Source organism: Sinohyriopsis cumingii, chromosome 17 (assembly GCF_028554795.1).
Source record: "Sinohyriopsis cumingii isolate HCF-2022 chromosome 17, ASM2855479v2, whole genome shotgun sequence".
Lineage (NCBI taxonomy): Eukaryota > Metazoa > Mollusca > Bivalvia > Unionida > Unionidae > Sinohyriopsis > Sinohyriopsis cumingii.
Window position 1 is genome coordinate 50,203,590 of NC_142977.1, and position 26,625 is coordinate 50,230,214.

The window sequence follows — 26,625 nt, forward strand, 5'->3', positions numbered from 1 at the left end:
ATATAAAAGTTTTTATGAAAAATAAGAGGGTTGTTGTTGTTGTGGGGTTTAATGCCATTTTTCAGCACACGATAGGCTATACATGGCGGCCAGTATTAATAGTGGAGGAAGAACCCGGGAAAACCCCAGGAAGAACCACTGACCCACGAGAAGCTACTGGCAAGCTTTCTCACATACTGACATTGGCTGAATCTGAGACTCGAACTGGCACAAAGGTGAGATGGCAGTGATCTGTAACAGAGAGCGCTTTAAACCACTCTGCCACTCAGGGCCCCATAAGAGGGTTGTACACTTATTAGAACATTTAGGTGTTACTTGGTATATCTTGTGGCTTGCCAAAGTTAAATTGTATCAGATTTAAGTTACTAAAAGAGCTGTGACCAGTTATCTTCACTTTTCTCATTTTCTAATACTTTTCAGGTGTACCAAGAGAGACCAATGAAGAACTGGAATTTGCAAAGTTTGACATTTTTGATGACCCAGAGAGACCGTATTCCACATTCAATTTCAAATACAGCAATAAAGCCTTTGATCGTCTCACACAGCTTACTGAGTTCAATACACTGCTTTGTCAGGATCTCATCTTGGAAAATATCAAAATCTGTATTGAGAGAAACAAAAAGTACCATGCATACAGACTACCAATCAAATTGAAGGACATTAGAAAATTGAGGCTCAAGGACAAAAATAATGAAAATCTGTTACGTGACTTTGTTCAATCCTTTGATAATGGCGATGAAGATGTCCCCATTTCCTAAGAAGCAACAGCAAAAATCTAGTGCCTGCAAGAGGTGTTTCTTCATATTGAACTCAAAATTCAGCAGGAAAACAAACCTAAACGGTGTTCATTAGATCATGCTATACTGAAAGTCTGTGGTATTTCATTTTTAGAACAGTGCAGATTGTTTGTAGCCCATTTCCACCTGACCAAAAGACCAAGTGAACTTATGGTATGGTCTTTCATATAACGTACGTCAACAATCACCAATCATCAAATTTTTATTTTTGATTTCTTCTAACAAAACAATGGAACGATTTCAACCAGACTTTGAGGATGGTATACTGGCATGAAGGCATTTCAAGCCTCTACAAAGGATGCTGATCTAACATCAAACTGATTGCCATACTAAATATACAGAAAAACCTTTCAATGGCTTCTAAAAAAAATCCCGCGTTTAACAAAATTTGTCTGAATTTGAGAAAAACATCCTGGCATGAAAGGTTTTTAAGTTTGTGCGGGTGATGCCAATATGGAATAACTTTGAAGTGACTTCTAAAAAATCTCAAAAGAGTTTGACCAACATTGATGAAAGCTACTTGGCATGAAGGGCTTTCAGTTCTTTACAAATTATATAATATACCATCAAAAATGGCTGACATAAACACACACAAAATAGGAAAACATTTAAATGACTTCTTCACAAAACCACTCAAAGGATTTAAACAAATTTGGCAAGAAGCATCCTTGCATGAATGGATTTCAAGTTTGCACAAATGATGCTTATCTGTTATTCAATATGCTGTTACTAAAAATAGAAAACTTCAACAACTGCTTCATAAAAAGATCTTGACTAAATTTGTCAGACAGCATTGTAGCTTGAAAACCTTTTTGATTATGCAAAAGATGATGCCGAGTCAACATCAAATATGACCATCCTTACTATAAACAGAAGGGGCCCCGAGTGGCAGAGTGGTCTAAAGCGCTCTCTGTTACGGATCACTGCCATCTCACCTCTGTCTGCATGGGTTCGAGTCTTGGATTCAGCCGATGTGGGTATGCGAGAAAGCTTGCCAGTAGCTTCTCGTGGGTCGGTGGTTCTTTCCGGGGTTTTCCCTGTGTTCTTCTTCCACCATTAATACTGGGTGCCATGTATAGTCTATCTGTATAGTCTGAAAAATTGCGTTAAACCCTACAACAACAACTATAAACAGAAAAACATCTACTCAAGTTCTAAAAAACTGCTCAGTAGAATTTGACCAACTTTGACAGAAAGTATAATAGCCATATGATGCTGCTGTGCCATGAGATATGAATGAGATGCTAATGATAAAAAAACTTGAAAGAATTGCTTTTATAATATAAGAAATCAACAGCACTGAATGAAATTATATAGAAGGCATCCACTGATTTCTTGACTAATTGCTCTTGCATTTGGCTACTACACAGATGTTGGCCAGCTGAATGATCTTAGATCCACTTGGACTTCATGTTTCAAAGAAGTCTCTAGTCAATAATGGATGTGTACCCAGACTGTAAACGCAAATATTTTTCTTCAGCTATCTGAATAAATCTACCTATGATAAAAAGTCACCAGAAAAATGTGATAGGTTTTGTTTGTAAAACAGTCATGCAGACACTGCAGACCAATGAATGTCAAAGTCAAAAATTGTGAAAAATTGTAATAATGGCAAGTCTAATGGATATAATGGCAAGTCTAATGGATATAATGGCATGTCTAATGGATATAATGGCATGTCTAATGGATATAATGGCAAGTCTAATGGATATAATGGCATGTCTAATGGATATAATGGCAAGTCTAATGGATATAATGGCAAGTCTAATGGCATATCTAATGGATATAATGGCAAGTCTAATGGATATAATGGCATGTCTAAGTAGGTAATCTATTTATACATACAAACATGCAAACCATATTGCATTGTCATCCTCGCATGCCTTTTGCTGAATTTTGCAAATGAAGTTTTTGTTTTAAAAAAATTTCAGACAGGTCTAAATAAATTTTATTTAAAAAATCTATCTAATGAACTAAGTCTAATCAGATTGACGACATATGAAAACAAATATGTCGACCAAATTGTTGTTTGTCTACCTCAAATTGATTGCATTATCAAGGCTTTTGTCATAAAGTCTTGGAAGTCCAAAAAATTAAAAATGTGTTTTAAAAAAATAGTAACAATGTTTTTATTGACTTGAAAATCAATTGTGTTGTCTTATCATGACCATGATAAACTGTGAAAATTAATGGATCTAAATCCAATAGCTATTGTGCAGTAGTGCCAAAAAATAATTCCAAGTGGATGAACAGAAGGATACTGAAATGGAGAGCAGCAAAGCAATACAGTTCTTTCTACTGATTTTCTTGGAGAACAAGAGAAGTAGTGTGTGTGTGTTACAGGCAGTATAGTCCAATCAGACTCGAGAGGTCTCCTCTCTTAAGCAGGTCTTAAACCTGTCTTAACCGATCAACAACATGTGGCTGATTAATAGTGGTCAGCGTGTACTCTACATTTCTTAAGTTATTTAATCATTCATGTGTGCTATATGTGTGATTGCAGCTAGGTAATTTATATGTGCATTTAACATTATGTAAAACAAAACATTTTCATTAACACATAAAGCCATTTCTCACATGCATTCTATTACTCCAAAGCAAAATATATGTACATGACCATCAGTTGAATAGAACAGTAGTCCGTTGCTATGGTAACTGTGGTATCTTGAGTGTTAGTGTCAGATTACTAATCCAAGGGTTAAGGAGGTTCGATAACCACTAAGGTTTGCCTAGATGCATTGTCTTAGTGTCATTGGGAAATGCTCTTAAATGTGACATTCATAATTGCATAGATCATTATGAAAAAAGACTTACTAAACTAGTTGATCCCTTTTGAACACATTTATTTTGTCCATTATGGTTGCCTACATTGTGCTATCAAATTTATTATGCATAAGAAAGCAATTATAAAATAAATCTTAACAGCATATCATGTCTTAAAAGACCACCTCTTCTGCCAAAAAAATCATGGTCTTTCATGGAAAGTCATGAAATGATATAACAATTGGTACATGGAGAATTTGGTCTCTCAAGTCAGGTGGTCTCTTGTAGCAGTGGTCTTTAAAGACAGGTTTTACTTTATTTATTTTTTATGCACTTTGTGTTTAAAATGAAAATTACAAAATTCATATCATTCAAGTCTGCTGAAAAGTTTGCATGTGTTCAAGTAATCAAGATAAATTGTATGCATTTTCATGGATATCAGTTTTTGTGGTTTTGCAGAAATTGACATTTGTGCTATTACATTTTTTATCAAATGCGAAATGTGTTCTTTTGTTTTTTTTTCTCATTTGATTTTTTTAAAAATGTAGTCTTTCCTTGCTACCATAGTACCCAAAAAACTTGCTACTCCATGGATGAAAAAAACCCTGATATATTTAGGATGTGATAAATTGGGTATTACATTTTTTTATCAAACAAGTAAAATATTTAGTCACAGAACTCCGAGCTGGACAAAGTTTGGTTTCAGGAGATTTGCACTTGCCATGACACATAACATCATAATATTACAACGAACATTAACAAATAATGTAAAATAAAATATTGACTGTTTTATTTCTTTAAAGTGTTATATTTATTTTTCAAATAAAGAGCTTATTTTATATCCTGTTTTCTTTTCCTTTTCACAATAACATAAGTTATCAAAAAATGGGATATGTGAAAGTATATGCAGACATGAGAAAAAAAAGGAAGGGATTGAATTGATAGCTGGAGAATAGAATACATAGACACCAAGTAAAGCGAAGACAAAGAGACTGACTGACAGATAGACAGACAGATAGACAGATACATAGACAGAGAGACAGATACAGAGATAGAAAGATGGATAGGTAGATAGATAAGGCTTTTGTAAGCAGCTATTGGTGGTTGTTAATTTTCATACATGAAATGTCTTTACAATGTAATTTGTTGATAGTGATTATTGCATTTGAATGAAGGGAGAGAGATATAGTTAAGAGAAACACCTTAAACTGAAAACTAAAATATAATTTTTTGTTTGTTTCAAGGGAAACTAACATGACTAATCATTGAATAAGAGTACCTTTTATTTCCAAATACACCTGTAATGTAAATCTCGTACATCATTGGCAATTATTACCTTGTCACCTTGAAATTGGCAATATTTGGCAATTCAACCTTTTAGAGTTGGCAAGCTCTTACTAGACCAGTAAGTGTGCCAATCAGTTTTATTTGCAGCATAATGATTAGACTGTAGCATACTCTTCCACTGCTTGTGAATAGGTTTGGACTTGAAAGTCAAACCTGTCCTAATGGTCATCTTTACTCAATGGTCACCTGTTTACAATGGTCATTATAATTTCCCATGGCAAATTTGATATATAAATGTCCCGTATGTTGTTGTTGTTGTTGTTGTGGGGTTTAACGACATTTTTCAGCACGATAGGCTATACATGGCGGCCAGTATTAATGGTGGAGGAAGAACCCGGAAAACCCCGGAAAGAACCACCGACCCACGAGAAGCTACTGGCAAGCTTTCTCACATGCCCACATTGGCTGAATATTAGACTCGAACCGCCGCAGACAGAGGTGAGATGGCAGTGATCCGTAACGAAGAGCACTTTAGCCCACTCGGCCACTCGGGGCCCCTGTCCTGTATGTAATGGTCACCATGACTTCCATGGTCACTATCCAGGTGTTTCCTAGCCAAAATGGTTTCTTCCTGCTTTAAGTGGCACTAGAATATATCTACATTGTCCTATCGTTCTATGCAAACAGAATTTTTGCTTCATGAGGAAGGCATTGTTTAGATAAAGGAATATCATATGACTCGATGTACAAATATTTCATATCTGGCTTGTACTTGTAACTCCAGTCACACTGACAGTGTAACTCAAATGTGCAAATATCTCAAATTTGAAAGTGAGGCAGTTTTTATAAGTCAAGTAGAGGGTCAAAGCAAAACTGGATGGTGGGAAAAGTACATTGTGTTATCGTAGTAGAAATCAGGTTACCTTTTGTGCTAGTGTGATGGATATTGTTAGATGTCTTCATCTATTTGCTTGTATTTAAAGCTATCTCTGAAGAGAAAAGTTTGTCTTTGAGAAAAGATACGAGTTACATCCCTTTTCATTAGGGTTGGGAGATATTCAATGTACATAATGTGTCTGTATAGCAAGGTGAAGTTTTGATTCATGTTTAAAGATAAATAGCTATATACGACTTCTTTTGTTTTTCGGTTCATCACAGGCTTCTTGCAACTATCTTTTGTTCTTGGTGAGTTGAACAAGTTAAAAATCCAGATAGTTTTTATAGTGTGAACAAACTAAGACTGGTGTATATTTTCAAGTCGGTGATGATTTCATTTATAGGATGGATTATAGAGAGCAGGATAAAGTAATCTTGTTGTTGTTGTTGTTGTGGGGTTTAACGCCATTTTTCAGCACACAATAGGACATGCATGGCGGCCAGTATTAATGGTGGAGGAAGAACCCGGGAAAACCCCGAGAAGAACTACCAACCCAAGAGAAGCTACTGGCAAGCTTTCTCACATACCCACATTGGCCAAATCCTAGACTCGAACCCACGCAGACAGAGGTGAGATGGCAGTGATCCGTAACGGAGAGTACTTTAGACCACTCGGCCACTCGGGGCCCCTCAAGTAATCTTGTGGGGAATATAAATTTGAGAGAGAACAACATATACCCATACTTACGACTGCAAATAAAATCTTGATAATGGAATACTAATACTAATATTAATAATAATGATGATGCCAATGATGATATTTTTGAATGGTATTTATTCAAAATCCAATTTTAAAGGGCAGACCTGTGAACAGCAGTCACCTACTTGCAATGGCCAGTTTTGCCTTCTCCCGAGTGGCCACTAATGACAGGTTTGACAGTACTTACAAATATTATGAATAAAATTTAATAACAAATTTAAATATTTTTATTTCATATTTTACAAAACTTCCTTTAATTAGTAAGCATTCATCTATACAAGACAATGTGAGATACTGACTATGAGACTAACTTTGACATTATGTGACTGACTTTGACATCGACTATCAGACTATGACATTCACTCTGACACTGACTATACTGACTTTGACATTCACTATAAGACTGACACTAAGAGAATGACTTTGACACTGACTATACTATGAGACTGATTTTTACGCTGACTATGAAACTTTGACAGTGACTATGAGACGGAAGTGACAGACATTGACAGTTCATTGATGAAATAAAGAATAGACAAATTAAATTGTAGTCATTTATTTAGCATGGATTTCATAAACCTGGTGACTTTCACACCACTTTATTGTGTTGAAATGAACACATTAAACATGACTCAACTTCTAAATCAAAACACTCACCAAGTCATTATTTCACAGGTTCTATCAATTTCTCCTAAACTGAAATTTTACAATATCTTGCTGATGAAACTTTGACAATCTCAGGATTCTTGTCAGATGTTGATAGTGGCAAAGATGCAAAATCACTTGCTAGTTTTAAAGTTAAACACCTGGAAGCCTATTATTTCTGAAATAAAAGTACAGTGAATGGGATATTATATGCTCCCCCCATGTCTTTAGGCACTGGTAGGGCATTGTTGACAAACAGGTCTTAATAGCCTGGACCGTTGGTCAATGCATCTGGTGTTGAACTAAACTTAATGTGTAGAAACCACTGATTTTTTATTAGCGTTACCATGACCATCACCTCAAAGACTGTAGACTTTCTAGCTTTCTTTACTATGCTAAGTGCATCCCATCTATGAAGTTTGGTTCAGAAACACTCTTGAAGAAAAGCAATTCTGCAAAACTCGTTTGTCTTGAGGCAACAATAAAGACCTTGATCCTTGATGCCAAACTAAAAAGGCCTCTTCCAGATTTTACATGCAAGCCCTCCACAAACTTTGGTCAAAGTATGTGGTCTATAACTTAACCTTGACCTATGGCCCCAAAATTGATAGATTTCTTTCTTACCCAAAGTGCAAGTAATTTAAAATCAATAGGCTTATTTCTTAACCCAAATGCATGCTGTCATTGCAGATTGGTCCAGGACTTTGATTTAGAACTAATGATTTTTTGTTGCCCAAAGCATTTTTCTTCTTTCAGTTAATGACCTTGATGATAAACACCAAAATAATAGAATTTTCCTTACCCCAAATGCAAGCCATCCACAAAGTTTGGTCCAGGTATATAATGCCGAACCAATGTTACCGTTGAAACCACTTTTTTTTCCTTTCAGTTAGTCACAGTGATCCCAAAATAAATAGGTTTCATTCTTACCCAAATGTCCACAAAGTTTATATGCTCTTGTTTGATATCTTGGGTGAATGAGTTGTTTTGACAGTGACAGATGAGCTTGCAGGTCAGCTATGGTAGACAAATCCATAAATGCATACATGTGCAATATAATGATTACATTCAGATTTATAATAAGCGTTGTTGGTGCAGTTTTAGGTTTAATGCCATTTTACAGCAAATTATATGCTATACATAGTGGCCAGAAAGAAAAACTAGTGGAAGAACCTGGAAAGCCCCCCACCACCACCAATGATGCATGGGAAGCTAGTGGCAAGCTTTCTCACATACCTATAACAAGTATTGGTAACCAGATCTTCTAACATTTATCTATGGATGAAATTATAAACTATGGCAATAAGCATGATGTTTATATTCTTCACTCATAATTTCAATCCTGATATATACATACATGGGGGGGGGGGTTGAATGACATTATGATGAAAAATGTTGTATAATGTCCTCATGCTGTGATGCAAGTCTTTGTTCATTCACAATGATATATATGGGCCAATAATATTCAGTTAGCTTGCATGTTAAGTCTATGGGAGAAAATTGGTGTGTATAATAAATAAATGTACTCAATGAGATACCAACATAGTATGTTTGCAAAAATTAAGAATAACTTAAAACTTCTACTGATAAAATTTTAACGATAAAAAGTGATCTGGAAATCCTTTAGCAAACCAAATAAGCGATCAAAAGTGTTGCATTAAATTTTCTTTTTTACTCTTTTTAATATGTAACAAATTTTACTAACATGGGATAAAAGAACACTGATTAAAAGATATGAACCTAAATTAAAATTCATGTGACACCTTTCCAATTACACTTATTTGATCCTTTCATTACTGCTTATATGTTGCAAACTCTGCAGTAATCTGAATATCACTTCAATCTTTCTTTGGTTTTCACATGTTTTACCAATCATAACAACTCTCATCGATATATTCAAGCATGTTATACCTATTGTAACAACATGTATCAACACAGTCAAGCATTTTGTACCAATGGCAACAATTCACATCAATATTGTCAAGCATGTTGTACCAATCGTAACAACTCACATCAATAGTCAAGTATATTGTACCAGTCATAACTTACATCAATAGTCAAGCATGCTGTACCAAAAGTGACAACTTACATCAATAGTCAAGCATGCTGTACCAATCATAACAACTCACATCAATAGTCAAGCATGCTGTACCAATCATGACAACTCACATCAATAGTCAAACATACTGTATCAATCATGACAACTCACATCAATAGTCAAGCATGCTGTACCAATCATGACAACTCACATCAATAGTCAAACATACTGTACCAATCATGACAACTCACATCAATAGTCAAGCATGCTGTACCAATCATGACAACTCACATCAAAAGTCAAGCATGCTGTACCAATCACGACAACTCACATCAATAGTCAAACATGTTGTACCAATCATGACAACTCACATCAATAGTCAAGCATGTTGTACCAACCATGACAATTCACATCAACAGTCAAGTATATTGTACCAATCATAACAATTCACATCAACAGTCAAGCATACTGTAACAGTTGTAAAAAATCACACCAATACAGTCAAGCAGTTTGTAACAATCGTAAAACTCACACCAATACAGTTAAGCATGGCTCAGGAGATTGCCAGCCTTAGGAAACCACACAATTTGACACTTTAGATGATCAAAACACCAGTATTAAAGAACCATCTGTCTTTTTTTTACATCACTCCTATAAGTGGTAGAGTACCTATAAAAGATTTTTCTGTATTTAAATGGCATTACATGGACCTCAGAATGAAATTAACTGGAGTTTTTGGTAAAAAGAAATCTCACCTACATTGGTTGGATGGTCACTAACCCTGCACGTGCCAGTTCTAGGTATCGCACCTGTAACCAAATACATTTAATGCTACTGTATTACCATCTAAAACTTGCCTTCCTCATCCTGAGCAAGTACCTAGCCACCATACACACTTAATCTCATTCATGGTTTTACCACACAGCCAAAACACTACTCCGGTATCAAAAGTCTTTGGTTTACATTTTAATTTTAGTTATTTAAAATCTGGGAAATATGAAAGGTATTTTTTTAAAATAATTTTCATTTACTTCATTATTACTGTTTTCTCTTTGACAAAAGCTTCAGCTAAAAGGAGACATCTAAAAGTTGGGTATATTGAACAAAAATGACATAATAAAAGGTTGAAAAAACTCCCTCTCTCTGATACATAAATAAGATAAGTACATTGACATTTTTGGATTCAAGTTTGATAAGAGCAGTCAGGGCAAAATTCATTCATGAATTGTAAGAATATAAGTATGCTGACTGTAAATCTATGTTTTTGTCACAGTTATCTATTTTTGAATTTATCTAATGCAATACTTATATACACAAACTCAACCAACATATTCGACAAATGCATAATACTTGCTTGCAATTACGTTGTATACATTTGAATTTAATATCCTCCACAATATCAGGTCCACTACTTTCTTGTATATTATCACTTACTAAAGATGGTAACTAAAATTTTGTACACTTTCTTTTTTATGTACTTAGAAAAACATATTTCTTCTGTGCAATAAGAATTAATTAAAATATGGTAAATAAAACTGCTCTTAGAATGGGGTCCTGGTCTGCTGACTTGGGTATTTCTAGAAAAATCTGTTGGGGTGTAAAGTTGGCCCTTTGTCATAAGCAAGCAAAAGACTTGAAAACCATTCATCTGCTAGTCAAAACAATTTGTGAGTGGGTAAGGATAATTAACCACTCATCTGCTAGTCAACTGTTGAGTGGTGAAGGATAAGTAACCACTCATCTGCTTGTCAACGGTTGGGTGGTTAAGGATAAGTAACCACTCAGCTGCTTGTCAAAACAGTTTGTGAGTGGGGTAAGAATAATTAACCACTCATCTGCTAGTCAACACAAATTTGTGAGTGGTAAAGGATAAGTAATGACTCATCTGCTAGTCACAACATCTGTTGAGATGGTAAGAATAACTACTAGTCATCTACTAGTCAGAACAACTGGTAAGAAATTAAGGATTGGTAACGACTCATCTGCTAGTCACAACAACTTATGAGTGGGTAAGGATAAGTAATTATAGCATTAATCAAAGTACTGAGAGTACTGATAACTGGCAGCATTCAAGTTGGAGTAATTTACATCAGACTCCAGAGACACTGTTATTCATGATCTCTTTTACTGCCATTTACATATGACTCTAAATAATCTTTATAAATTTTCTACTTTTTTTCTTTCTTCATATGCCACTTGAGAATTTAAATTGTCTGATTTCCTTTTACAACCATTTTTGTGCACACTTGCCTCAAATACTGTATCATTCCTCAGTGGGACACTATCCATGGGAAATAACTACTATCAGATCAAATAATTTACCTAAATCTGAGCTACTTCCCTTGGCATATAAAACCCACATGAACCATCAGCAGCTATTTATAGTAATACCATAAAGCTTACTCCAAGTTTTACTAACAAAAACTATATCTAGTAACCCAGAATGGACATATTACATACTGTATTTTCAAGATATGAAGTCCTTCTATTGTTCAAAGCATTGAGATCATAGTGTTAGTGTACTATTTTATAGTTTACACTGTTACATGTAGATGGACAGATATTGCACCGCTTATAAACACGAGATACCCTGTCTCAGTCATTCACAATATTTTTAGCATCATCTACAGTTTGGACATCACTATTATCCTGGTAGAAAATCTTCTCTTTCTCCACTACTTCTGTAATATATCTCTTCATCAAATAGTTATTCACTTTGGTCATGAACTGTGTGAAATGGAAATCTGAAACACAAAAAAAGACAGTTCTCCCTTGATTTTCTCCCCACAATCATACAAGCAGAAAAATTACAATGAATCTAGGGTAGCAGTAAACTGAAGAAAAATTAGTTTGAAATTATTGTTAATGGAATAATAGGAACAACATATCTCATTGGCAGTAGATGAAGACAGCATAACACTGAATGGTGAAAAATCAAGGAAGTACTGCAACACTTTTTTCTGTACTCCCTCTGTTTAATGCTGTCAATGGCAGCCATAAAAATTACCTGTGCTACAAGTGAGGAAACCTTATAATGAAGGATTTTCCAGCAAGCCTGTGCACTAACAGTGCAATAAACCATGAAAACAGAGCAGCTAATGATATTAATTGTAATTTTGAGAAGTTAATTTAAAAACAAAGTATTAAGCAATGATTTAACAAAATTTGAACAAATTAATGTTATCCATGACCAAGACCACTGCATCAAGAAGGGTACTTCTGTCCACTTTATGAGAATGGTAGTTGTAAATATGAAATGGCAACCATTCCAGATTTTGTGGAATAATAAAACTGACAAATTTCTGGTGAAAATTCCACGTGCCAAAAAATATTGATGACATTAAACAAAATCAAACTTTTATGGAATAAAATTCTGAACAGGAGTTACATCAGCACCAGAATTAAAGACGTACACAGAATATTGTTTCTGAATTCAAAAACATTGTACATGACAAAGATATGTCATTTTGACTGTAAATAGTGAAAAATGGCAGCATATATGAAGAATGATGACAATGTTCACAGTCATCAATTTAGCAAAACATGTTACAGAACTTCAAAGTTCTGCAGATTTAGGAATGGATACAACATCCATTCTAGAAGGATTGCAGGCAGTCTGCTAATATTCCCAAAACTGACACTAGAATTCTAGATAAACATCTTTGTGGATTGGCATCTCAAATTGAGTGGCCATGTAGTCTGGGACCACTGAACTGTTTCAAGTGCCCAAATTAAAGATAAAAAATATGCTTGATGCAATGCAAAGAGTCTTTCCACTCCTATCCATCAGTATGATAAAATACTATTAAGAACTTTTTTGTGATTCAAGGTACAAATTGAAAATTCAATAAACTTAATACATTTTTTTAATTCTGCAAAATTACTGTAAATATCCATGAAACTGAGGCACAAATATAAATCATGACAGTTCTATTTCTTCAGAGGACATACTACTGAGATTGGTTCTCTATTTCTCTTTTGGCTGGCTTTCTCACAAGTATTGGGAATATCCAATCCGATCAGTTTTTGGGAACCAGTCTGTGGAGGATGACAGAACAAAATAGCATCCAAAACAAGAGAATCTCACACTCCTCATCCCAACAAACAAAGAGCATTTAAATGATTAATGACATGTGTTTCCTCAGGAATTAGAATTAGTTTCCTCTAAAGTTCATTGTCATGCATGTCATTTTACTTCAATTTCTGTACTTTCTAGAAAATCAACAATACTTAATGCAATTGTTTGCTAACTAAAACAAACTTGCCTCAACTGACATCACATTTTTATGAAGACCAATTTGGTTATGGTAAATTATAATCAAGAAGATACTCAGTCTCTCAAAAGCTCAGTCATCTTGGTTCAAACACCTCAGATCACTTATCCAGTTTTTCACAGCTGACATTTCATTTATAATATATTAAACTTTAATGGCTTCAACTAATGATCTCTCCAATAGATGATCTCAGTCCCTCTTGTTAGACTGGTTCCCTATCATTTTTATTGTTACAAAGAAGGAACTCTTACAAAAATGATGACAGATGGCCAATCTACCCTCTGGCATCAAGATTCAGTTATGTTTGTATATCATTAAATTTCATCAATAAAGTCAGTGTGGCATATTCACAAAACAAAAATATAGCAAATAATGATAGGTTAAGAGAATAATGTTCTTCACCTTATTCTTTTCCAAACACTTTTCAAACTTTAATTAACTGGCTCAATTTATAAAAAAATTTGATGTTCATAAATTTTTTGTCATATATGGTAAATTTTAAAAAAATTATACATTCAAGTGTACAAGACTTTACATGGGAAAGAAAGGATAACAGTAAATCACACATACCCTGCAAAATAGCAACAACAGGTACAACTTCCAGTATTGTCATTCCAGAGTCATCGCCATCTTCAAGCCTCTGCTTGACATGGATTAAATGATCAATAATATGTTCAGGGCACCTCAAATACTGCCAACAGACCAGATACTGTTCCAAGTGATCAATAGCAGGCAGGGGATGAAAACCAATCTAGGCATTAAAAAAAACCCATAAGAGATGTAATGCAAAATCTACTTCAAATGTTTCCCATTAAAATATGTTTTCCATTAAAATATGTTCACCAAGACTTGCAAACCATTAAAATATGTTTACCATTACAATATGTTCAGACTTGCAAACCATTAAAATATGTTTACCATTAAAATAATTCCCATTAAAATATGTTCACCAAGGCTTGCAAAAATAAGTTATTTGACTCATTCAGTACGTTAGAAAGAGTATGAATATGCATCTTTTAACATACGCACACACACACACACACACAGGGTCAAACCTGGTCCTAACAGTCACCTTTACTCTGTGGTCACCTTTTCAAAACAGCCTTTCTAATCACTACCCAAGCAAATTTCCTACATAAATGTCCTGTATGTAATGGTCAACTGCCATCCACTAACCAAACACTAATTTATCTCTGCCTTAAATGGTCACATGAATATCTACATTGACCATTCAGTCTATGCAAACTTAAGTTTTGCTTCATGAGGAAGTCATTGTTAAAATAATGGAATATCATGTGAATCAACGTGTAAACATTTCTTATTTTGTTCGTACTCAGTCACGTTAACAGTATAACTCAAAGGTGTCAAAATGTAATATTTGAAAGCGAGTCGATTTTCATCATTAGGGCATGTAGAGGGTTAAAGCAATTCATTTGCTGGATGATGGGAAATGTAGTTGTGTTGTTGTAGCAAAAACTGAAGTCACCTTTTGTTTCAGTGTGTATGGTATAGTTTGATATCTTCATCTTTTTACCAGTAAATTAAAGCTATCTTGGAAGAAAAAGATTCATCTTTGAGAAGAGATACGAGTTACATCTCAGTTTATTAGGGTAATTTTGTATTCAAAATAAACGTCTTGGCGAGCTAAGCAACTGGCTAATCCAGACAACTGACTAATCCAGATGCTGTTTTGAACAAACTAAGATTGGTGTAGATTTTTAAGTCAGTGATGATTTCTTGTCAAGGATGAATTAAAATGTGCAGGATTCAGTAATTTTGTGTGGAACATAAATTTGGGAGAGAATAATATATACCCATGATTATGATTTTGTTGTACAGTGCACATAAAACAATCTTGATAATGTAATAATAATAATAATAATAATAATAATAATAACAATGATAATGATATTCAGTGCATGGTATTCGTTCAAAAACAATTTCAAAAGTTGAATATGTTTACAGTGGTCACTTGTCTGCAATGGCCAGTTTTGCTTTTCCCCATGAGTGGCCACTAGTGACAGCTTTTAGCTACATACACTGAATTTTGCAAAATTTAAGCATTAAAAACTTGAAATATTTCCTCAAAACAATTAGGTGCAATTTCTATGCTAACATGTATTAATGTCCTTACTGTAAATGTCATGAGAAATTTCTATTCTATTTCAACTTCACTGTTTCATATTTGTGAAAATCAAATATTTGTTTCCACAGACAGAAAATAAATACACTATAAACATAAATTTAAAACATAATAATTCTAAATGATGTAATAATGGATGAAACATAATCAATTGTGTATTGGAACATAAAACAATAGTGCTTTACCACTCTGCAAACAACAAAGATAAATAGGACACTAAAATTCAAAGTTCCTATTAGGATGTCCCTATTCATCACATCTATCAGCTGATAAATAATTCACAAATGCTTTTAGCTAAAGTTTGTAATTTATCAAAAATAAAATGCTAGAAATCTTCCAGTAAATTTAACTTACATATGCGCAGTGTGTAACACTTTATTTTCATAGGCTACAAATTTCATGGTTTGGGTAAGATTACATATTCATGGGTAGCTAATTTCATGGATCTGTCACTGACCCCCCCCCCAAAAAAAAAGATATATATCTCTGTTTAAATGATTATACTGTCATTCATTTCCATGCATTTCCAAGCAAACAGATGTAATTTGTAATGAAATTATTAAGTTGATTAATTAAGTTATTCATTGCTAACAACTGATGTAAATACAGAAATCTTTTTGAAAAAATAACTTCTTTTTCAAACGTGTCACCTAAATGATTTAATACCACATGGGATGAAAGTGAAACAACAGTCTGCAGTGGGATCAGTGTAATGAGCTCATTGGGAACCTCTTGTGTCTGGATGACCTTGTAGTCCAAAATTTGATCTGTAAAGTTCTGGTGAATGGCAATGTTATTAACATGTGCATTTTGATTACTGGTGATTGTTACAAAATATGCTAAACATAAACTGGAAAGATATGGAGGACATAATGATATTAGTAAGTCCTGGCAAAGATCTTTCTGGAAGACCTTGTGCTGTGTAAAGGGAAAGGGAAACAAGAATAATGAAACTGTTTCTAAAGATTTCAAGGATATTAAGTTAGGAGTTTGTGAAGAAAGTGATGACTGTGATAAAAGAATCATGTGCCATGCTCATTGATAATTACCGCTCCGGTGGCCTAGTGGTTAAAGCATCCACCTCGGAAGCAGGATGTCATGGGTTCAAACACTGGCCGAGTCATACCAAAGACTTACAAAAATGGTACTAACAGTGTCTCGCTAGGTGCTCAGCATTATGAGGTTAGTGTTAGGACTGGTTGGCCTAGTGTCAGGATATCATGCTACATGTCTGTGGCATGATGCCTCAGTGCTAGACATCAATATAAACTGCCACACTGCAGATATTGTTGCGATATGACTGAAAAATTGCTAAAGCTACAGTAAAAATCCTAATCACACACAGTGATAATTAACTGGGATCAGACCAGTGGATCCAAAGGGGTCTCAGCATGTTATTATACCTGGCTTGGGCAATAAGATGAATAACACTTTTGCTTGCTACCTACAAATCAATCCTGCTACAAGTATATTTGCTGATCTATCCTGGAAAAACAAACTGGTGAATACCAGAAGTGAAATTCCCGAGTGACTGTGACGTGACATTTACAGAAACTCACTGGAGCAATGAAGAATCCATGATTCAGTTTGCTGCCGGAATTACAATACCTTATGTGAACTCTGTACTCACTATAATCCAAAGGCAGAAGCAATCTTTGATGTTTTTAATGTGCATTGTGGAAAAAGGCTGATCTCTCACTTAATGGAAAAAAAGGATTATACAGGAAGTGAAGGAGATGTACAATAAAATCAGGTCATACCTAACAACTTCTATCCTTAAGCCAATTCATGCTTATTTAAACACATGGATCCATGGACAAATGCCGGTGTAATTAATGCACAGATTGTTATGGCTGTTGATGAAGGAATCATTGCAAAATATGCAAAACATAAACTGCAATAGATACAGACAGTGGAGATGTAAACTGAAATCGGATCTCAGCTGAACTGAAAATATCTACCCTAAAGTCAATTCCTGCCAAGTGGCTTATCTGCACATGTGACAAAGTAACACTTCAGAGTGGCCTGATTGAAATGGGCTTTGAGAAACTGGGACTAGTCTGCTGAATGTTTATTTAATAATTAGCTGATAAGTACAAAGATGCACATGTAAAATGAGAATAATATCTGTTTTGGGAAATAAAGGACGTGTAATTAATGAATCTGATTGATGTTGTTGTTGTTAAAGGTTTTACGCCATTTTTCATCACAAAATAGTCTATTCATGGCAGCCAGCATAACTGGTGGAGGAAGAACCCAGGAAAACCTCAGAAAGAACCACTGACCCATGAGAAGCTACCAGCAAGCTTTCTCACATACCCACATTGGCTGATCCCAAGAGTCGAACCCATGCAGACAGAGGTGAGATGGCAGTGATCCGTAACAGTGAGCACTTTAAATCACTTGGCCCAATCAGGGCCCCAATAAGTCTGAATTTATTACTTTGCATCAGGCACAGTCATTACATGAGTTTTCATGCTCATAAAATGTCTTCATTCAAATTAATTTGTAGTCAATTAGTTCCATTGTTCCTCATTGCTGACATACTTATCTTAAAGTAAATTTTACATTCTTTACACTACAGATAGATATGGTATTAAAACAAAGGAACAGCTGATGCCTTCCTTGCAAATGCAAGATGGGAGTAAGGTGAATGTTGGTTTTGTCAATATTTTGTTGTGGCTTTAAATTTGTGACCTAACTAACCCATGAAAACCAAGAAAATTGGAACCTCACAAATTTAAAGTGTTTCACAATAATTTCCTATTGGTTAAATTTGTTAAATCTGCAAAATAATAAATACAAATCTAAACATTTAGAATAAATAAACTATAGGGGTTTCAGATGAGGCTCCCAAAAGCCGAAAATGTACATTTATACCATTGAAGCCCTCTCAAAAGCAGCACACCCTTTTATAAGGTCACCTTTTCATTACAGAAGGGGTGGATTACAAAACAGAACCAATGTTATTTGTTTATATTAGGCCCAAAGGTTAGCAAGGACAGGATTAAATATGTATTATCAATTTTATGCATTTTACCTCTGTAAAGCATCTGCTAAAAAGAAAGATCAGTCCTGCACTGATCCGTGTCAAACAGGTGCTCATTTTGATAATTAAACTGTTATTTCTCCGAAGATTCTGAAAGATAAGAATGGTGTTTCTTTGAAAACATATTGATGTGAAAGATATTATAATTATTTTCATGAGATTATCACGTAAAGTAAATCTTCTCATTGGCTAAGAAGAAAAAATCAGCTTGTCACATTGTTTACTGTTACAGTATTAAATATATACATCTTTCATTTCAAATTTTAAAGATTAAAGGAATAAGAAACCCAATCAATTCATTACCATAGATATTAGGTAGGTGATTTGCATATCCTGCATTTGTTTCTGAAGATGAATAATATTTTAAAATCATGCATTAAAGCATAGACTCTGAAGAATGGAAATAAACAAGTTCACGAGTTATGTGAGCAAATTGCGAATATTCAAATCTGAACATTCTGTACCATATTAAAGTAACAACATTTTATTATCGTAACTGACTTGGTATATAAAGCAAATTACAATTGTCATAAAATGACACCTCAGAAAAAAGAGGAAATGCACTGCCTTCTCATTGGCACAACTTTACCTTTCATATCTTTTTTCCTTTTTCGAGAAATTTTCATGTGAATTACACAGGATTTTGGTTGGTGAAAATTTCATTAAAATTGGTTGAAAACTGTAAAAAGTTATAGTGATGTGAAATTGTATACATTATACAGGAAATTCCATCTTGGTAGCCTACTTTTCTGGGCAAACACTTGGCCACCAAATGAAAATCTATTAGTCCAAATGTGATTATGTAATGATTCACATTTAACTGGACATTGGATTAGCCAATAGTACACTGGAATCTATATTGTGATATTAAACTGAAAATGGCAGCTTAGTCATTAAATGTATACGATCTTGAATCATGGTACTCAAAGTGAAAACCATCTCTCCCATACCATATTGTCTGCATGTTTTCAGATGGCTAAAAAATAATTACTTTTTCTGTCCAAGAACATAAGAACAAAATTCATTCAGTATCCTGAAACAAACAAATGAATGATAAAATCCCCCAAAAGGGACCAAACCACATCTACGAATTTAGGCTATCCTTTAAGTCACTTGGCACAGTAATCACGCTTAATGTATACATCAATGAAAGAAAACTTACATTACTTGCCTAGGTTCCTCTGGTTTACATCAGTCCACATGGCAAAGTAATTGAACTTTATGTGTAATGACAGAAAAATGACATTACTTGCCTAGGTTCCCCTAGCCTATTTCAGTCCAAACAGCAAAGTAATCACATTTTATGTGCACAATAATGAAAGAAAAGTGGCATTACATGCCTAGGTTCCTCTGGTTTATATCAGTCTACATGGCACAGTAACTGAACTTCATGTGTATAATAATGAAAGAAAAGTGACATTACTTGCCTAGGTTCCTCTAGCTTATTTCAGTCCACATGACAAAGTAATCACTCTTTATGTGTAATGACAGAAAACTGACATTACTTGCCTAGGTTCCTCTATCTTATTTCAGTCCACATGACAAAGTAATCACTCTTTATGTGTAATGAGAGAAAAATGACATTACTTGCCTAGGTTCCTCTAGCTTATTTCAGTCCACATGACAAAGTAATCACTCTTTATGTGTAATGAGAGAAAAATGACATTACTTGCCTAGGTTCCTCTATCTTATTTCAGTCCACACAGCAAAGTAATCACACTTTATGTGCACATTAATGAAAGAAAAGTGGCATTACATGCCTAGGTTCCTCTAGCTTATTTCAGTCCACAAGAAAATGCAAGTATATTTAAAACACAGCTTCACACATGAAGCAAAAGAATCTGCCTTGTTTGAATCTATTATCATCATTTACTGCCCTGAAACTCTGCATAAACATAACTCATATTCGTTGCAGAGTTTGTCACTGACTACATTTGTTTTGCATAAATGTAACTCGGACTGGTTGCAGAGTCAGCCACTGAATTTAAAAACTGCATAAATGTAATTCAGACTGGTTACAGAGTTTGTCTCTGAATATAAAAACGTCTGCATAAATATAACTCAGACTGGTTGCAGATTTTGTCATTCAATAATAAAAAAAACTTGTAAACAGACAAGATTGGATGGATCTTGTTTGCAATTTTTCCAATAATTAAAGCATATTTTGGCAGTGGATTGAAAAGTAGATTGGTTTAAATATTAACAAAAACAGAAATGAATCATCCCAATTTATGTGGCCCAGTACTGAAACTTATAAAAGACTAACAGCAAACTCAATTGCAATCCAATACTTATAACTTCATAACTGATGAAATAAGGCTGTTTTGTGCCTGGTTATTTATTAAAAATATTTCATTATCAAGTGAAACTAGTTCCTGGTTGTAGCTTTTAGTATTATTTACAACAGAAATGCTAAACAAAATTTTCATGATGCAGACTTTGACTTGAATGGTTTTCTCTTCAGTAAAGAGTGACATGTGAGATATTTTTCTCTAAAGGTGAGACATAAAGTCTGTAAACAAATGTATCATGTTATAACCGTGGATTTGAATGTGGTTCTCCCAGTTTTCAACCATTTGAATTGTACATTTAACTTGCTGTGGCTATTTCCGATCAAAAACATGTTTTTTCCAAGAGCACTATTAGCCTGTCTCTGTTGTCTTATCACTGTAAAACTATGACTGCATATGAAAACATCATTACATACACAAAATTCTTTTAAAACAAGGTCCAAAATTTACAAGGCATCAAAAATTGAATTTGCAAAGAAATTCTGGTTTCTATAACAAACAGTTCAGAAGAAATACAGAAAGTACTGTAAATTGTATGAGCTGAGTTCATTTCAGTAAAATAAAACAAATTTGCTGTATGCAAATTCATATCTAGAACTTCTGTACCAAAATTAATGTAAATTACAATACTTAAGTATCATTAATCATACTGACTAGGTAAGTGCAGGATATTACTAATGTACAACTGTCTTCAATTGATCTTGCAGAAAAATTGGAAATGCACTGCCTATTCAATGGCATGTCTTTTCCTTTTGAACTAGTTCCCAGAGAAATTCTCCCATGATTTACAAAGGTGAAAATTTCATTAAATTGAATGAAAAGTGTAAAAGATATAACTATGTGAAACTGTTCTAAATTACAGTAAATTCCATCTTGCTGACCTACTCTTTCTTCAGGGAAAGTCTTCTCTACCCAACAAAACACTATCAGTCCAAATGTGATGATGTAACACCTAGCTGGTCACTGGGAGGCAAGGGGGTGGGAAGAACGGCTCATTAATTGTATTCTATAATTTTCAGAGTAAAAGTATTTGTGTCTTATTTCATTTTAACATTTTCCCAGTGTTGAAATTTGGAAAATTTTATTCATTTGGCAAATGCAATATTTTAAAAAGTAAAATGGGAATTTTTCTGTATACCTACTTTAAGACTGTATATCAAAATACTGAGGATATTTTTCTGGATCTGAAGCTCTGTCTGCAACCCCTGCCTGGAATGATGAGTAGCATCCTCAAAGTACACTGTAAGATCAGGTCTGGGTAGCACATCTGATCTATTGTAATCGTCGACAGAAAGCAGATAAATCTGAAGAAAAAAACTTTCACTGCATTCCATTTCATTACAGTCTAACTGGCATATCCTTTCTAAAAACAATACTTCTACACAGGAGGGTGGAAATCTACACCCCCTGCTTGCCTGACCCATTACGCAAACTGCCAGTCAAGGAAATTTGTAATTTCAGTTGTGCAAGTGATATTTTGTCTGTAATTCAATATAAATGAGTACCATTTTTGTAAAATATTAAGTATTATTCAAAAAAAGGTCTGATTTCTGCTAGCAATGAGTTATGAATTATCTTTAGCAGTCCGGAACTTTGAGGTGCTCAAATTGCAAGTTAGTTTTTCAAAAATCCTCACCAACTGGACAAAGATCAACATGAAGAATATGCTTTTTTTGAGTGTACTTGCAATTATCTGCAATCCAAATTAAATTCCTAAAGTAATTAAAATGTTAAAACAAAAGGGTAAAACACAATCTGAAAGAGACTAAAAGAATGACAAAAATTTAAAGCATGAATTCCAAAAGAACTGGTTCACTGACTTTCCTGGCTAAGAGTGCACAAAACAACTTATACTGTGTGTATATGATAGAAAATGTAGTGTTGTTTTGGTAAGTCATTTCGTTCTTTTACTTGTTGTATTCAAATCATTCATGTCAAAGATAAAAATGCAATAATAAATAAATGATAAATAAATGAGCAATATTAATTTATATTTTATTTCTGAGTCAAATACAAATATTGCTCTCTCTCTCTCTCTCTCTCTCTCTCTCTATATATATATATATATATATATATATATATATATATATATATATATATATATATATATATATATATATATATATATATATATATATATATATATACACATATACATATATATATATATATATATATACACATATACATATATATATATATATATATATATATATATATATATATATATATATATATATATATATATATATATATATATAGACACACACACACACACACACACAGAGACAGACAGATGGGGCCCCGAGTGGCCGAGTGATCTAAAGCGCTCTTCGTTACGGATCACTACCATCTCAACTCTGTCTGCGTGGGTTCGAGTCTCGGATTCAGCTAATGTGGATATGCGAGAAAGCTTGCCAGTAGCTTCCTGTAGGTCGGTGGTTCTTTCCGGGGTTTTCACAGGTTCTTCCTCCACCATTAATACTGGCCGCCATGTATAGCCTATCATGTGCTGAAAAATGGCGTTAAACCCTACAACAACAAAAACAAGAGAGAGACATACAGACAGAATGACAGACAGGCAAAGGGAAGCAATTATTACTCCACCTGTGTGGTGTGAGGTTTTACACTTAAATTTGTTCCCACCTGTGAAGCATATGCATTTACAAGTATCATGTACATTGCCCATGCATAAAAATGTTCAAGGTGAAAAATTTTACTTGTACAGCTAGCATTCTGACTAAGCCAGCAGAGCCACAACTGGACAGCCAGCTGGTCAGTCAGCTGAACCACAAGCGGACAGCCAGCTGGTCAGTCAGCTGAACCACAAGCCATACAAACTGGCAAGCAGCAAGGTTTCAAATTTGACCTTCACATTCAGCTGACTGGAAAAATGTTACCTGCAAACAGGAACTGCTTTATGTTTATGGGATTCTAAAATACATTTATTATTTTTGGCCACCATTACAGCATCACCACCAAATTCTTTCTTAGATGTTTCTCCACTCTTTCATTGATTCACTCATTATACTGCTAATCCAATCAAAGGAAGACAAAACAAGCATTTATAAGGACACTTTCTCTTCTGGTTTTGAAGAAAACTTATGTACTAAAAGAAACTTGAAAGTGGTAACATTTCATTGGAATAGCACTTTTACTGACATTTTATTTAAAATGGCTGTACTGACAGTAAGCAATTTACCTTCTTTTCCATGACCTCCCGTACTTTTTGGATGACCTCAGGTACTGTGTTGTCACAGACAATATAAATTGGAAGCCCTCTTTCAATGTCCTTCATGTTGAAAGAGGCTGAAGGATGAGTTTCTGACCAGGTGGAAAGAATTTGACGTAGAACTTGTACCTCTGATTCTCCAATTTCTTGTTTCCTTGTCATCTGCTTCAAGCTCTGAGAAAATAAACCAACAATAAACTTTGGAATAACTCTCTCCTCATCCACCAGAAAAACTGTCATTGAAAGTATTCCAAACATGATACACACACATACCAGGTTTTATAATTTACACCAAACATTTTAGGAGATATGAAGGCATGCTCTTTTACACAAGGGAAGGTTTTGTTAGGCTTGTTGTTTGTAACACAGCAACACAAGTATGCTTAAAGGATTTTATTGTAAGGGGGCATTTCCCCTTTGTCACAAAAATAAGAGGGGAGTAGAACAAAATTGAGGGGGAGGAGGAAATAACCACAGTTCAATATTTACATAATACTTCAATATCCATCTCTCTTTCTTCCGGCTCCACTCTGTAAGACCCCTATGAAATCAAAATCTTTAAAAGATTTTGAAGATTTTAGTTGTATAAGTATTGTATGTGTGTGTGTCTTTGAATTTTTAAGGTAGTTTTAACAATTTTAGTCATATTGCTACACTGTAGGCAGTATGTCAGTTTATAGTGATGTCTAGCAATCTGGCATCATGCCACACACATGTAGCATCATGCCACAGCCAGTCACATTATCCTGACACTAGGTCAACCAGTCCTAACACTAACCTCTTAATGTTGAGTGCCTAGTGAGTCAGCTGCCAGTACAGTTTTATAAGTATTTGGTATGACTCTGCCAGGGTTTGAACCCACGATCTCTTGCACCTGAGGCAGACACTCTAACAACTTAGGCCACTGGAGTGATACTGTATAAGCAGTAATATGTTAAGTTTTTCTGAGCTTAATCTGTTCCTTATCTGTGTATGAATATTATTCTGTACTGAGATCCTCCTTTCACAGTCTGTTATCTGAAAGGGCATATACGTAGCTAGCTTAGCCAGCTGGAACAAGTCATGAAAACTGTTCATTATGGTTGCACAATTTTCCACAGCTCACAGCTATCGTCTTTTGGATACCTTTGCTCCAAAATAAGATTGTTCATAAACATAAGTTCTGATAAACATTCTTGTATTAGCTCTCTAATGACTACTATGCCAGATTTACTGTTTCATACTGCTGTATAAGGATTTTTCAGTCCAATGTCTGCTGGTTCAAACGGACATTTTGATCAAATAAAAATCTTTACTTCTTATATTCATTTCTTAAAATTCTTATTTATTCAATTTATTTATGCCAGGGCTATATGGTTTACGAGCACATGATCCCACAGGGCTAAATTGTGATGAGAAAAGAAATAAAAATTGCACTTTACATTTAGATTTTGTTTAATTATTGTTTGTCTGCCTTTTCCATATTTAATTTCGAGATACTAACAAATTAAAGGGTTCACCGGCATACTATCTATTTTTGTCCATCCAGCATGTACATATTTAATACCATATTTGGGTTCAAATTCATTCATTGGTATCTGCAATAACACTTTCCTAACTCCAATAATCTGATATACTTCTGAACTTTAAAAATAAATTGCCTTCATCACAATGATCATCCAGTATTAACAAACATAATTGTCAAATAAAGACGAATAATGCAGAGAATCTGCCATTTGGGTCTTCTAGATAGCCCATACTATAAACCCACATTTGTAAACCTTCCTTGATGCAAGGTTAAAACTATAACAGAATGCTTGTTACGGGATCAAATGTGCCAATCAAATTTATTTTAACAACTGTTTATGTCAAGCCAAAGAAACCAGATGTGTAAACAGTTATGAAAGATACACATCGCAACATGTGCTACAATGTTTCAACCAGACTGACTTAATTTGTGACAAGCACTTCAAGGGTGGATGGCTGAATAAATCTGTATACTGTGCAGAGTTTATTTTCATTTGAGTGACTTAAAACTAATTTACAGGAGTACTCACACACCACTGCTTTTGAAGTGCATGAATTAGTACAAATTTTGCATGAATCAAGCAATCACACACCCTGGGAGCATCTCTGTATTTAGTACCAAGGCAACTGGAGTAAAGTGCTTTGCCACAGGACACAATACAGTAGCTAATCTGATTGCTCTGACAGTAGGATTCGAACCCATATCCTTCTGATCACAAGTCTGATATGTTAACCACTGAGCCACCATGGCTACTGTTGCCATTAGTCACCTCTTATGACATTCAGGAGATTGCATCAGGCCTTTTGTACTTCCCTAAGCTCATGGGCTAAAAAAGGGAAGATAATTGTGTCAGGCTGACAAATTATGTTCTTGCATCTGAAACACCAACTAGTCAAGATTTACTTGGCATACATACCAAGTTTCATGAAAAATATCTCCAATAGCAAAGTAGATTATGAAAGG

General features: G+C 34.4%; 2 protein-coding genes across 5 annotated transcripts in view; one reads left to right on the forward strand and one right to left on the reverse strand.

Moving 5' to 3' along the window:
• The window catches only part of LOC149778672 (cytosolic phospholipase A2-like), a 69,348-nt gene extending 67,800 nt beyond the window's left edge, over positions 1–1,548 (forward strand). For both annotated transcript variants that reach the window (XM_089939474.1, XM_089939475.1), the window contains one exon: positions 421–1,548. In XM_089939474.1, coding sequence (XP_089795600.1) covers positions 421–758 — 338 coding nt within the window. In that variant the 3' untranslated portion in view covers positions 759–1,548. The remainder of the gene's footprint in view (positions 1–420) is intronic.
• Positions 1,549–6,687: 5,139 nt separating this feature from the next.
• The window catches only part of LOC149778673 (cap-specific mRNA (nucleoside-2'-O-)-methyltransferase 2-like), a 50,095-nt gene continuing 30,157 nt past the window's right edge, over positions 6,688–26,625 (reverse strand). For all 3 annotated transcript variants that reach the window (XM_089939472.1, XM_089939473.1, XM_089939471.1), the window contains 5 exons: positions 24,126–24,329; positions 22,066–22,227; positions 18,624–18,722; positions 14,011–14,191; positions 6,688–11,910 (listed from right to left, as the gene is read on the reverse strand). In XM_089939472.1, the coding sequence (XP_089795598.1) occupies positions 11,762–11,910; positions 14,011–14,191; positions 18,624–18,722; positions 22,066–22,227; positions 24,126–24,329 (795 nt within the window). In that variant the 3' untranslated portion in view covers positions 6,688–11,761. The remainder of the gene's footprint in view (positions 11,911–14,010; positions 14,192–18,623; positions 18,723–22,065; positions 22,228–24,125; positions 24,330–26,625) is intronic.